The sequence below is a fragment of the Astyanax mexicanus genome, chromosome 24 (genome assembly GCF_023375975.1).
Source record: "Astyanax mexicanus isolate ESR-SI-001 chromosome 24, AstMex3_surface, whole genome shotgun sequence".
NCBI classification, from domain to species: domain Eukaryota; kingdom Metazoa; phylum Chordata; class Actinopteri; order Characiformes; family Acestrorhamphidae; genus Astyanax; species Astyanax mexicanus.
The window spans coordinates 33,794,308-33,808,715 of NC_064431.1; the positions used below are offsets into that span (position 1 = coordinate 33,794,308).

Genomic DNA, 14,408 nt, shown 5'->3' on the forward strand with positions numbered 1-14,408 from the left:
AGAGAGGTGGTGTATTTAGGCTCCATAAATAAACTCCTCCCCCACCTGTGAAATGTTGCCACTGATGGTTTCCATGGTAACCAAGATCCCAAAGCCACTGGAGTGTGTGTGGCTCCACACACACACACACACACCAGTGTTAATGTGAACACTGTCTCCCCCCAGTGGAACCTACAGTGAATTACTAAAACCTGGATCTGTGAAAGTTCTCACACACACACACTCATACACACACACACACACACACACACAGGAAATAACCAGGATGTAAGAAAAGCAAAACATTTTTAATTGTGCTTTTCACACACACACACTCATACACACACACACTCATACACACACACACACACACACACACAGGAAATAACCAGGATGTAAGAAAAGCAAAACATTTTTAATTGTGCTTTTCACACACACACACTTTCCCAATACCTCAGCATACACTGATATGTGTGTGAACACACACTCATACAAACCCAAACTCATCAATTAATTAATCAAATTAATTAATTAAATTAACTCAATTTACATTGTTTTTGGCGCTCTCTACCTGCCACCCCGAGAACAACACCATTAACATCAACTAAACTCATACAAATACAGAATTAAATACGGCTCACGTCTACAGAACTAACGTTAACTGTTTAAAGTAAGACTTTTGTTCCAGCAAAGGCAAACCATTAAACATAAACCTGAAATCCCAGCAGTTTCCCTTCCTGTTTTCAAACAAACACAATCAAAACGTGATAAAAGAGGCAGTCAGCCGGTCAGCACCTTCTCACTAATTCATCAAACAAGTTCGCCTCATTAGGTTCACAAAACATCAAACAATTGAAGTGATAGTTTAGTCTAAAACCACCAGATTCCCTTACATTTACCTCAAATATCGACCATGAGAGACGTTTGGGCCCAATCCCATTTCTCATTTGTATCCTTACCCCTTGTTTTCTAGTGTCAAAAGTTGCTGAAATTCTCTCTAAGAAATGGGAGTACCCTATAAAAAGCTAATATGTCATCTAAATAAATAACTATAAAAACATGACTTCATTAGTCATGGGCTTCTCTGATTGAGTCTTGGTTCCTCCTAAGGTTTTTTCTTCTTAATTTAAGGTTTAAGGAGTTTTTCCAAAATAATTGGCATCTCTGTGGTGCTGCTCATAAAAGAAGTGGACCTGTTTTTCTCTGTAAAGCTGCTTTGTGACAACTTTTGCTGTAAAAAGCACTATCGAAAAAAAATTGAACTGAATTGAATTAGCAGCTCCTAGCAGAGCTCTGTAGGTGGCGCTAACAGTCTGTTGTGATGTAGAGGTAAGCGTTAAGGTCCAACAACCTTCAAGGTCTCTTCTATTTCTTTAAAAATAAGGAAGTGATAAGCCAATTATTTATTGCCGTCCATTCCCAAGTCCTCAGTAACAGAGAGCTGAATTTACAGAAGCAAAATTATAGCTTCTTGTTTGCATTTTCCATTCCACCTTAAATCATGCACCATTTAAGGTGGAACAGCGAATTTAGAATCAGAACATCCCACCCCTTCTACCCTGACAAGAATCGTAACACCCTACCTCTCTATCTCTAAAGAATTGGAACACCCTACCCCTCTATCCCAACAAGAATTGGAACACACTACCCCCCTATCCCAACAAGAATTGAGATGCACCCTACTCCTCTATCCTAACAAGAATTGAGATGCACCCTACCACTTTATCGCAACAAGAATTGAGATGCACTGTACCACTTTATCCCAACTAGAACTGAGATGCACCCTACCGCTCTATCCCAACAAGAATTGAGACGCAACCTACCCCTCTATCCCAACAAGTAATGGACACTCTACCACGCTATCCCAACAAAAGTTGGAACACCAATTCCGTTTTGTGCTTTTACAACATGTAGGAAAACAAGATAGGGACAAGATTTTAAATGGGATTGGGCCCTGGTGCCTGAATTTGTTTTAAATTTTTTAGAATAGCACTGATGCTGTAAGGTTCATATACCATGGTGGTAACCGCATGTTAAGATCAATGCGCATACATAAGTTGTGTTAATGTTCTAGGGAACCCCTGCCAAAGTATCACTTTAATTTTAGAGTGGAGGTAAATCCTGAAATGATCCATGGAGCACTCCCAGTTCTAGCTGTCCGGAATGATAAGATTATTCTTTATCTGATGCTGCTCCAGAAATTCATTAGTCTCTTCTGCGATTTGTCCCGGGATGCGAAAGTCGATTGGGATTGGCTGGGACTGGGGTATCGACGAGGAGCGTCTGAGGGGGGAGGATCTGGGGCTGGAGGCATTGCGGGAGTCCGGGTTCTCCATGTTGCAGCCGGTTCCCTGCAGGAACTGCATAAAATTCTCCTGTATGGATCCGTCACGGCTGGGTAAGCGCTCCTGCTCGTCTCCGGCCAGCGGGCGGAACAGGAAGGGGAGGTGCTTTCTGAGCTCCTGACGAATCTGTCGATTCAGGCAGCCGTAGAAGAACGGGTTCGAAGTGAAGCACAGATAACCAATCCAGGTGACGACATCCTCCAGCGGTGCATAAGAGGCGGGCTGTAGGGATGCGAGTGCCGAATAAAGGTGGAACGAGAAGTATGGCAGCCAGCAGAACAGGAACTGGCCACCGAGAGCTGCCAAAATGGCAGCAGCTTTGCCCCCTCCAAATGGGCGATGGGGTGTCCCACGTGCACCGGTACCTGTACCAGTCGTGGAACTGGATCTGGAGCCGGATCCAGAACTCGTGACCATGGTGGAGCGACTGCTGAGGGACTCGGAGCGCCCTCGCCGCAAAGTCTCGGTCCAAGTCGGCATCGGGCCATGCTGCATAGCTGCCACCCGTGCCACCTTAAACATGCTACAGTACACCACCAAAATCAGCAGCAGTGGACACAGGAAATAGATCAATGCAAAAAGGACCATGAATGCTATCCTGTTGGCTCCGCCTCCACTCCAGTGCAGAGAGCATCGTCTGTGTGTGTGATTGGGAGCCGACGGGGCAGGGACATTACCTCCACCCCCGTCAACCCCACTGCCTCCTGCATCCAGCATGTGAGCCCGCCCACCCTGCAGAACCCAGGCCAGAAGAGGCAGAGCGGACATCACCAGTGCTTTCATCCAGATGCCACCCAGAACTCCGCCGACCAAACCCAGAGTCATACGGACTTCGTAACGCATCGGGTGAAGGACGTAGAAGTAGCGTTCCACGTTGACGGCGCAGATGGACAGGATGGCAGCGCTGACCAGGCATATGCTCAGGAAGAGGTAGCTGCGGCACAGGGCCTCAGAGCCCAAGAAAGTCCGACCGGTTCCAGACATCATCCCCATCATGCCCAGGGGCATCAGCACCAGCGCCGCCAACAGGTCCACCAGGCACAAGTGGAACACAAACACAAACTTCCGCAGCTGAGGAGCCCTGGCTATGACCAGCATGACGGCAGCGTTTCCAGCCACGGCCAAAGCATCCATCAGCACCATGACCACCAGCACAAACAACTGGGACACAGCGCCCCCTTCAGGTTCCTCAGAGAGTGACGAGTTGGCCAGCCATGTGGGCGTCTGGGAGGAGTTCCTCTGTGAATCCATAGAGGTAAACGAGGAACTAAGGTGGGGGAGACGATGTTACGTTTGAGTCCATTTCCCATGGGTCTAGAGTGGGGTTATCTTCACCACCGTCATCGCCTTACCGCAAAGATTTCCTGAAAAGAGAAGAAAGGTCCAATTAGATTCAAAGCATGAGAAAAATTAGTTTTCAATGATTTTTTTCTTTTGGGTTTAAACAGAAATGTGTTGGGGTCAAACAGAACCGTGGCAGCCACGTTGACAACATTTGGGTTCAAACAGAGGCATGTTGACAACAGTGTGAGTTCAAACAGAACCAGGTCAGCTACAGTCGTATTCAGGCAGAAATTAATCAAGCCATAGTCGGGTTCAGACAGAACCATGTCAGCAAACCATGTTAGCTACAGTTGTAGTCAGACAAAACCATGTCAGCTATAGCTTGGTTCAGACAGTACCATGACAACAACATTTTGGTTCAGAAAGAACCATGCCGGCTACAGTCAGGTTCAGACAGAACTGTATCGGGGTCAGCCAGAACCCTGTCAGCCAACAATGTCAGCTACAGTTCAATTCAGCCAGAACCATGCTGATACATCATATCTGCTACATTTGGGTTCATACAGAAATCTATCAGCCCATATTTAGGTTCAGCCACAACTGTATCACCTACAGTTGGGTTCAGATGGAACTGTATTAGCTAAAGTCGGGGTCAGAAAGAACCATGTCAGCTACAGCTTGGTTTAGACAGTGCTATGTCAACAATATTTGGGTTCAGAAAGATATATGTCGGGCCACATATAGTTTCAGACAGAACCATGTCAGCAAACACCGTTAGCTACAGACAGGGTCAGACAGAACCGTGTTGGTGACAGTAGGGTTAATCAGAACTGTTTCAGACTACAATTGGGTTCAGCCAGAACCATGTCAACAAACCATGCCAGCTACAGACAGGTTCTGACAGAACCATGTTGGCTACAGTCAGGTTTATACAGAAATATATTTGGCCACATTTAGGTTCAGCCAGAACCATGATAGAGCACCATGTCAGCTACAGACAGGTTCTGACAAAACTGTGTCAGCTACAGTTGGGTTTTAAGAGAAATGTATCGGGCCACATTAAGGTTCAGCCGGAACCATATCAGCAAACCCTGTCAGCTACAGTTGGGTTCAGATAGAACCATGTAAACATAATTTGGAAAGAACCAGGTCAGCTACAGTCAGGTTCATACAGAAATATATTGGGCCACGTTCAGATTTAGCCAGAACCATGTCAGCAAACCATATAGACTACAGTCGGGTTCAGACAGAACCATGTCGGCTATGCACGTAGACTACAAACCAATTCTGACAGAACCAGGTCGGCTACGGTCTGGTTTAGGGAGAAATATATTGGGCCACGTTCAGGTTTAGCCAGAACCATGTCAGCAAACCCTGTCAGCCACAGTCAGGTTCATACAGAAATATATTGGTAGGGTTCAGACAGAACCGTGTCAACTATAGTCGGGAAATATATTGGGCCACATTTAGGTTCAGTCAGAACCATGTACAGGTTCTGACAGAACCGTATTGGTGAGATTTGGATTCAGTCAGAACTGTATCTGGTATATAATTGGGTTCAGACAGAACCATATTTAGTCAGAACCCAGTCAGCTGCAGTCGGGTTTCTGGTGTGAAGTTCAGGACCACACATGGTTTCTCTGATTCCAGCAGCCCTGCCCCCCAACTGATTTAGCACTGATGCTAATGCTAATGCTGAAAGAGTGTATCCCCCAAACACACACGCACACACACACACACACACACACAGATACACAGATACACACACCTGCTGGTATGATGCTTCTTGTTAGCTGGTCTCAACACCTCATCATCATCTCCATCATCTTCTTCATCCTCCTCAGGAGCAGTCAGCATGGAAGCAGCACACTCGTTTGGGTGATGGAGCCAGTGAGCGGCGGAGGAGGAGAAGAAGGATGGAGGGATGGAGGAGAGAGGAATCCACTGAACATCCTGTCCTCCTCTCTCTCTCTCTCTCTCTCTCTGATTGCAGTGATGTATAGAGGTGTGCACTCTGAGCTGCTGCTTCCTCTGGGTCCTAGTGCCTCCTGAACACCGGGACCCGGGTCTGTTCCAGCACAGTGTTTAAGTCGTTCACTTGATTACTTGCCCTTGTTATGGTCCCTTCTGTATTCTTATCTGCAGCTCCTCATGCCACCAGACTCCACACGAGGGTTTATCCACTACGCTGACCAACCTGCAACCACCAGTCTGAGACTGATAGGTCCATGTGGGTTCTGCTGTGGGTTCCTCTGAAGGTTCCGGATCAAAATCTTTTTTGATTGACTCAGTTTGGACCCATCGTCACATCCATGTTATGGTAATTCCTAGAGGTTGAGTCGAGATGATTGGCAGATTGGAGATAGAACCCTCAGGTTCTGTGGATGTTCTCGGTTCCGAGGCCTCTCGGTTCTGCCTGGGAAAAAGAGTGAAGCAGTGTGATAAAAGGAGTCAGCCAATCACACTCAGAAACACTGTTGCTACGGTGACAACACCTTCCGCCTACTGAACACACACACACTCACACTGTGTGTGTGTGTGTGCGCACGAGTCTTGCCCTTTGCTATTTCTGAGTGGATGCTATTTTTGGTGGTTACCGTGGAAACCATTGTATTTGCAGTGGCAGTGATTGGAGCTGCTGAAGAGCAGGAATCTGCTTTTTCTGTCGCGTTCGCGCACACACACACACACACACTCGCACACACACACTCGCACACACACACAAACACTTGCACACACACACACATATATATACACATACATACATATATCAGCTGCAGGTTAGATGTAAACTTATTCACTATAGGGAACATTTGTTTAAATTAACTCACTGAGATGTAGTGGGTGGAGTTGTAATAGGAGGAGTTGTAGTGGGTGGAGATGTAGTGGGTGCAGTTGTAGTGGGTGGAGTTGTAGTGGGTGGAAATGCAGTGGGTGGAGTTGTAGTAGGAGGAGTTGTAGTGGGTGGAAATGTAGTGGGTGGAGTTGTAGTGGGTGCAGTTGTAGTAGGAGGAGTTGTAGTGGGTGGAGATGTAGTGGGTGGAGCTGTAGTGGGTGGAGTTGTAGTGGGTGCAGTTGTAGTGGGTGGAGTGGTAGTGGGTAGGGTTGTAGTAGGAGGAGTTGTAGTGGGTGGAGATGTAGTGGGTGGAGTTGTAGTGGGTGGAAATGTAGTGGGTGGAGTTGTAGTGGGTGCAGTTGTAGTAGGAGGAGTTGTAGTGGGTGGAAATGTAGTGGGTGGAGTTGTAGTGGGTGCAGTTGTAGTAGGAGGAGTTGTAGTGGGTGGAGATGTAGTGGGTGGAGCTGTAGTGGGTGGAGTTGTAGTGGGTGCAGTTGTAGTGGGTGGAGTTGTAGTGGGTGGAAATGTAGTGGGTGGAGTTGTAGTGGGTGCAGTTGTAGTAGGAGGAGTTGTAGTGGGTGGAGTTGTAGTGGGTGGAGATGTAGTGGGTGCAGTTGTAGTGGGTGGAGTTGTAGTGGGTGGAAATGTAGTGGGTGGAGTTGTAGTAGGAGGAGTTGTAGTGGGTGGAAATGTAGTGGGTGGAGTTGTAGTGGGTGCAGTTGTAGTAGGAGGAGTTGTAGTGGGTGGAGATGTAGTGGGTGGAGCTGTAGTGGGTGGAGTTGTAGTGGGTGCAGTTGTAGTGGGTGGAGTGGTAGTGGGTAGGGTTGTAGTAGGAGGAGTTGTAGTGGGTGGAGATGTAGTGGGTGGAGTTGTAGTGGGTGGAAATGTAGTGGGTGGAGTTGTAGTGGGTGCAGTTGTAGTAGGAGGAGTTGTAGTGGGTGGAAATGTAGTGGGTGGAGTTGTAGTGGGTGCAGTTGTAGTAGGAGGAGTTGTAGTGGGTGGAGATGTAGTGGGTGGAGCTGTAGTGGGTGGAGTTGTAGTGGGTGCAGTTGTAGTGGGTGGAGTTGTAGTGGGTGGAAATGTAGTGGGTGGAGTTGTAGTGGGTGCAGTTGTAGTAGGAGGAGTTGTAGTGGGTGGAGTTGTAGTGGGTGGAGTTGTAGTGGGTGCAGTTGTAGTAGGTGGAGTTGTAGTGGGTGCAGTTGTAGTAGGTGGAGTTGTAGTGGGTGGAGTTGTAGTGGGTGGAGTTGTAGTGGGTAGGGTTGTAGTAGGAGGAGTTGTAGTGGGTGGAGTTGTAGTGGGTGCAGTTGTAGTAGGAGGAGTTGTAGTGGGTGGAGTTGTAGTGGGTGGAGTTGTAGTGGGTGCAGTTGTAGTAGGAGGAGTTGTAGTGGGTGGAGTTGTAGTGGGTGGAGTTGTAGTGGGTGCAGTTGTAGTAGGTGGAGTTGTAGTGGATGGAGTTGTAGTGGGTGCAGTTGTAGTAGGTGGAGTTGTAGTGGGTGGAGTTGTAGTGGGTGGAGTTGTAGTGGGTAGGGTTGTAGTAGGCTGAGATAAAATAGGTGGAGTTGTAGTGGGTGGAGTTGTAGTGGGTGGAGTTGTAGTAAATGAGAATGTAATAGGTCGAGTTGTAGTCTGTGAAATTGTAATAGGAGGAGTTGTAGTGGGTGGAGTTATATTAGGTGGAGTTGCAGTGGGTGTAATTGTAGTAGGTGGAGATGTATTGAGTGGGGTTGTTTTGGGTGGAGTTTTAGTGGGTGGAGATGTAGTGGTTGGACTTGTAGTGGGTGGAGTTGTAGTAAATGAGAATATAATAGGTCGAGTTGTAGTCTGTGAAATTGTAATAGGAGGAGTTGTATTGGGTGGAGATATATTAGGTGGAGTTGTAGTAGGTAAAGATGTAGTAGGTAAAGTTGTAGTAGGTGGAGATGTAGTGGGTGGAGTTGTAGTGGGTGGAGATGTAGTGGGTGGAGTTGTAGTGGGTGGAGATGTAGTGGGTGGAGATGTAGTGGGTGGAGATGTAGTGGGTGGATTTGTTGTATAGATGAGTTTGTAGCAGGTAAAGTTGTAGTGGGTGGAGATGTAGTGGGTGGAGATGTAGTGGGTGGAGTTATAGTGGGTGGAGATGTAGTGGGTGGAGATGTAGTGGGTGGAGTTATAGTGGGTGGAGTTGTAGTATAGATGGATTTGTAGCAGGTAAAGTTGTAATAGGTGGAATTTAAAAGCCTGTGCTGGCCAATGTTCAACCTCACTCACAAGATAACACCACCCAAATTATACAGATGTGGGCTTATCATAAAATCAATTTACATACTGCTGTCCCATGACTTTTGGCACATCGTTGTACATTTACACACTAAAACAAACAGCCGGATACATGCAGAATAGAGGGGGTTGAGCTTCATTAAGTGATAGAGTGTCTCATTAATGATTTACACTAACATCATTATCCCTCACACACACACACACACACACACACACTCTCCCGGTTTAAGTGTGTTGGTGTGAGTGCTGGTGATGTGTGATGTGAGCCAGAAAACACACACCTTCAGAGTGTTATCTTACCTCACAGGTGTGTGAAAACAGATAGACTCAGGTAGAACCCCAAACACACCTGAGCTGTGAAGAGACTAAACACACAAAACCCAAGGTAAGATACTGCTCTCTGCAATATTTTGTGTGTGTATTTGTGTGTGTGTTGTGTGTTTAAATAATATGTCACCTATAGTTCACCTAAAAATTTGTGGTGGAAGGAAAGAGTGAAAAGTTTGGACCTTAAATTAAAAAAAAATTGAATACTAAAATCATCCAAGCTACAAAAAATCATATGGATTTATTTAGTAAACTCAGCTTTATAAGGTAGAGTCACCTGATGAAACTGGCTCTCATCAGGACCACAAGAGTTACTACATGATTCCTTATGTGTTCATTCATAGTTTGGATCACTTCATTTATTCATTTACTATGTGGGGAAATAAATAAAAAATACATCAAAAATATTGAATGAATAATAGAAGGTGAGTTCAAACGTTTGACTGGTACTTTATACAGTATATCAGCATGTGACAATTTATGTGAATGGGTAGAATGAGTAAAACTAACATGTCTTATAGAGGAAGCAGTGTCAAGACTCAACACCACTAATCGGATACCCCTCTCAAGAGTACATCACTCATGGCTTTCAGAAACATTTGTTTTGGGGAGGGGGTAATGCACTATAGGACTCCTTACATTACTTTTACTTTAAGTAGTTTGGAAACAAGTACTTTTACTACACTTTTACTTGATACTTCTACAGAAGTACAGCTCTGAAAAAAATAGCACTTAAAAATGATGAGTTTCTCTGATTTTGCCAAATTGACAATCTCTGGAATATAATCAAGAGGAAGATGGATGATCACAAACCATCAAACCACCAAACTGAACTGCTTGAATTTTTGCACCAGGAGTAAAGCAGCATAAAGTTATCCAAAAGCAGTGTGTAAGACTGGAGGAGGAGAACATGATGCCAAGATGCATGAAATTAAAACTGTGATTAAAAACCAGAAACCAGGATTATTCCACCAAATATTGATTATTTCTGAACTCTTAAAACTTTATGAATATGAACTTGTTTTCTTTGCATTATTTGAGGTCTGAAAGTTCTGCATCTTTTTTGTTATTTCAGCCATTTCTCATTTTCTGCAAATAAATGCTCTAAATGGGAATATATTTATTTGGAATTTGGAAGAACATATACCTATAAATAGCAAAATCAGAAAAACTGATTCAGAGTAATGACTGGAAATACTTTTTTGACACTATTGGGGCAGTGAGGGTTAAGGCCTTGTTCAAGGGTTCAACAAAGGTAGCTTATGAAATTTGGGTATCAAACCTTAAGTTTTACTTAATTACTAACTAATTACTAGTGAATAATAAGTAATTTACCGTTGTAATTAACACTGTTCTTCTGCTCTGCTCTACTGTTTGTTTCAGGTGTACAGGTGTAAAGTAGACTGGGGAAATTCTCGAGGAAATGGAAACAGAACAGACGCTTCCTTTCGCTGGGTGCTTTAAGGCGTACGCCTGTTCGAGGGTGATGCTTCTTCTCCTGCTGTTCGTTCATCCAGCAGCAGCGTCTTCCAGCCTCTGCCAGGACCTCTGCATCTGCTCCAGCGACATCCTCAGCTGCCCCCAGAGGAACCTGACGACTCCGCCCACGCACCTGCCTCGCTACACCGCCGTACTGGACCTCAGCTTCAACAGTATCTTGCGATTGCGTGCCGACTGGACCGCTGTATCGCTCCGCAGTCTGCACACTCTCCTGTTGAGCCACAACAACCTACACTCGCTGTCCCCGGATGCGTTCACGAAGGTGAAGCGCCTGAAGCACCTCGACCTGTCCTCGAACAACTTAACGTACCTGGACGAGTTCGTCTTTGAGCCGTTGCCGCACCTGGAGGTTCTGATGCTCTACAACAACCGGATCGGTCTGATCGATCGCTTATCGTTCTCTGGGCTGTTAAGTCTGCAGAAGCTTTACCTGAGCCAGAACCGGGTCACTCGCTTCCCTCTGGAGCTGCTCAAGGACCGGAACCGTCTGGACAAGCTTCGTCTGGTGGACGTCTCCTTTAATCGAATCAGATCTCTACCTCTAGCGGAGCTGAAGACCGTTCCCACCTGGCTTAAGGACAGCGTCTACTTTCACGGCAATCCGTTGCTCTGCAGTTGCGACTTGTACAGCGCCCTCAGCGGGTGGCAGCAGCGAGATCTGCGCCCGGTTTCCGAATTCACAGATAATCATACATGTGTGCAATCATGGTCACCTATCGGTGGAGGCAAAACCAGCATCCTGCAGCTCCACCTGCAGCTAAACTGCAGTGAAGTCCGAGTTCGAGACGAAGAGGCTTTTCTAAACCAGATTCTCATCTTAGACTGTGATTCACGCTTTAGGGACGCAACTAAGAATTGGATAGCGCCCCCGCTGGTCAACCAGAGCATTCTTCTGCCATTGCCTGATGGGCAGCTGCAGTTGGGGCCACTGCAGGCGGAGGATTCGGGCGAGTACAGGTGCGTGGTGGAGGGTGAGGGTGTAAACGAGACGGTGGTGGTAACGGTGAGGGTCTACAACTCTACCTACGGTTTCGGGGATGGTCTGAACACAGCCTACACCACGCTGGGCTGCTGCATACTCACCATCGTTCTTGTGTTCATCTACCTGTACCTTGTCCCCTGCCCATGCTGCCCCGGCAAGGCAAAAATGGCGTACGAAGAAAGCTGCTACGCCTCCAACCTGAGCCTTACAAACCCTCCTGACCCACAGGGGGCGCCACATGTGGCCTTCTACGAAGGTAAAGACCAGAACGGTGGCGTAAAGTGTGATGCGGAGGAAAACGATGAGGATGGGGATAGATGAATACAACGATAAATACAAACAAAAGGAAATACTTTGATAGAAATGCTGTAAATGTAACATATAAAGTTGTACATGGTGTAAAAGACAGACATAAAAAGTGGAGATGCAAACTTTTTGTTTTGTTCCAACACTGACAATTTACCATGTTACATAAAAAAAAAACTACAACTCAGCACAGAGAACTACAGTTTGATGTGTGACGTTTTAATTGGCTTAATTTTTGTTTTATTTATTGGATGTGTGTTGGATTGGATTGTATTGGATCTGTTTCTAATTTAAATAAAGACATGAATGTGTTTGTCCAGTATGTCAGCTCCTAGACTCACCTGCACCACACTGTCACATTAGTTACACACAATTACCCTATATACCCTATACTCTCCACACTACCTAATCTTTTTATATATTCTATAATATTCTATACTCACCACACTATTCTATACCCCTATAGGACCCTATATACCCTATACTCTCCACACTACTCTATACATCTATAAGACCCCACACTAGCCACACTATTTTTACTACTTTATTTATTCTATAATAATCTTTACTGTCTATACAACCCTGAACAGCCCTACAGAGTAGTATAGAATACCTAGAACCTACATATTTACAAGGGTAAACATGTAAACATGTAAAATTTGATAATGCATAAATAATAATATCTGTAAAAAGCTGAACTTGGATGTTGGGAAACTTGTCACTGCTACCAGCAGGGGGCAGCACCACACTGCAGAATCAGCTTCTACTGGAGATAAATGAAGCTCAGCTCTGACAGACCCAATATACTAACATCAGGAAGTTGCAGGTTATATTTTCAGTTTCAGTATCGTCATTTAGAGCATTTATTTACAGAAAATGAGAAATGACTGAAATAACAAAAAAGATGCAGAGCTTTCAGACCTCAAATAATACAAAGAAAACAAGTTCATATTCATAAAGTTTTAAGAGTTCAGAAATAATCAATATTTGGTGGAATCACTGTAGTAGGTGAGATACTTATCTGAGGTTACAGTTTTTTTTGTTTGTTTTTTTTATATCTTATAACATATAGTTAATTTTTTAAAAGCCCAGTTAGCATCTTCTGTAGTCTTGTATTTCTGACTGTGTTTTCTTATTGTACTACCCTTATTATTGTTGTATTATTGTTTCTACTGTGTTGTGTAGCTGCTACTGGCTGCAAAATTCCCTTCAAGATCAATAAAGTGTCTGTCTGTCTGTCTGTCTATCTATCTACTGGTGTAGCTCATTTTACTGTTTTTTACTGCTGTTACTGTATTTAATGTTACTGTTAGTTTTAATACTGCTGTAGTTACTGTTATGTTACAGTTGTGGTTACTGTTGTAATTACTGTTTTTACTGCTGTAGCTACTATAGTTTTTGTTACCAATGTTATGGTTGTGGTAATTGCATCTGTTTTTAATCCTGTTACTGGTTACAGTTGCTGTTACTGCTGTTAATTTTGTGGTAACTGTTACTTTTTACTGCTGTTACTCCTGTTACTGTTAGTTTGCGGTTACTGTTGTTGCTACTGTTGTTTTTGAGATTATTGTTGTTACTGTTGTTCTCATTGCCGTTAAGCTAATAAAGCTATGCAGAATCTGACAGAGGCTGTAGAAATGGTCGTGTCCCAGCATGCATTTCTCTCACAGCCCATCTGCTCTTCAGCAGGCAGGAGGCTGTGTGCAGCCAAGACACACAAACACACACACACACACACACTATACACACGCACACACACAGTGCTGGGATATTCAGTATGTCAATAACACTGGAGATCTGTGATTAGCTTCACTCCTCTCTCTCTCTCTGTCTGTTTGTTTCTCTCTTTTTAGGTGTTTCTGCAGGATGATCACGTGCTGTGACGTGTTCCACACTGCGCACTCAGTACTTTTCCTACACACACACACACACACACACACACACACACACACACACACACAGTGCTGCACTAATAAGAGATTACCTGTGAAGGTGTGAAGATGTGCACACATCACATTGCTTTCATGTGTTGTACATTTGTGTGTGTGTGTGTGTGTGTGTGTGTGTGTGTGTGTTCTCTCTTCGAAAACGTTACTATGACAACACTTTCTCTGCCTTGGCAGGTGACAGACAGTCATACTGCACACACACAAAATTGTGTTGCACTATGATCTCGCATGACATCACAATACAACAGACTTAGGGTAAACCTGATTAGCCAGGTTTAGGCTCAGAATTAGCAGGATGAGGCTTAGGGTTAAACCTATTAACCTATTAACCCAATTAACCCAATTCACTCAACATTAAGTCTAACTTCATTAACCCTGTGCTTCACCATTTAACCCTGAGTCTAACCTCATTAACTATTAGTTTCATCAATTAACCTTAAGCCTACACCTCATTAACCCTGAGTCTATCCTCATTAACTCTCAGCCTCACCAATTAACCCTGAGTCTAACCTCACTAACCCTGTGTCTACCCTCAATAACTTTGTGCTTTACCCCGTAACCCTGAGCATTACCTCATTAACCCTAATTACAACCTCATTAACTCTGAGCCTCATAAATTAACCATGAGCTCCACCAATTAACCC

At 44.8% G+C, this 14,408-nt stretch overlaps 3 protein-coding genes across 3 annotated transcripts in view; 2 read left to right on the forward strand and 1 right to left on the reverse strand.

Moving 5' to 3' along the window:
• The window catches only part of iqsec1b (IQ motif and Sec7 domain ArfGEF 1b), a 333,817-nt gene that overhangs the window by 293,292 nt on the left and 26,117 nt on the right, over nucleotides 1–14,408 (forward strand). The window lies entirely within an intron of this gene.
• On the reverse strand, nucleotides 1,714–6,129 carry LOC103030596 (G protein-coupled receptor 61). The gene is made up of 2 exons (XM_007233855.4): nucleotides 5,377–6,129; nucleotides 1,714–3,688 (listed from the first exon to the last, which is right to left on the reverse strand). Exon 2 carries the CDS (start codon nucleotides 3,573–3,575, stop codon nucleotides 2,130–2,132), a length of 1,446 nt encoding a protein of 481 aa, XP_007233917.3. The 5' UTR covers nucleotides 3,576–3,688; nucleotides 5,377–6,129; the 3' UTR covers nucleotides 1,714–2,129.
• On the forward strand, nucleotides 10,423–12,049 carry LOC103047460 (amphoterin-induced protein 1-like). The gene has a single exon (XM_007243528.3). The coding sequence runs from the start codon at nucleotides 10,451–10,453 to the stop codon at nucleotides 11,828–11,830; it is 1,380 nt and encodes a 459-aa protein (XP_007243590.3). The 5' UTR covers nucleotides 10,423–10,450; the 3' UTR covers nucleotides 11,831–12,049.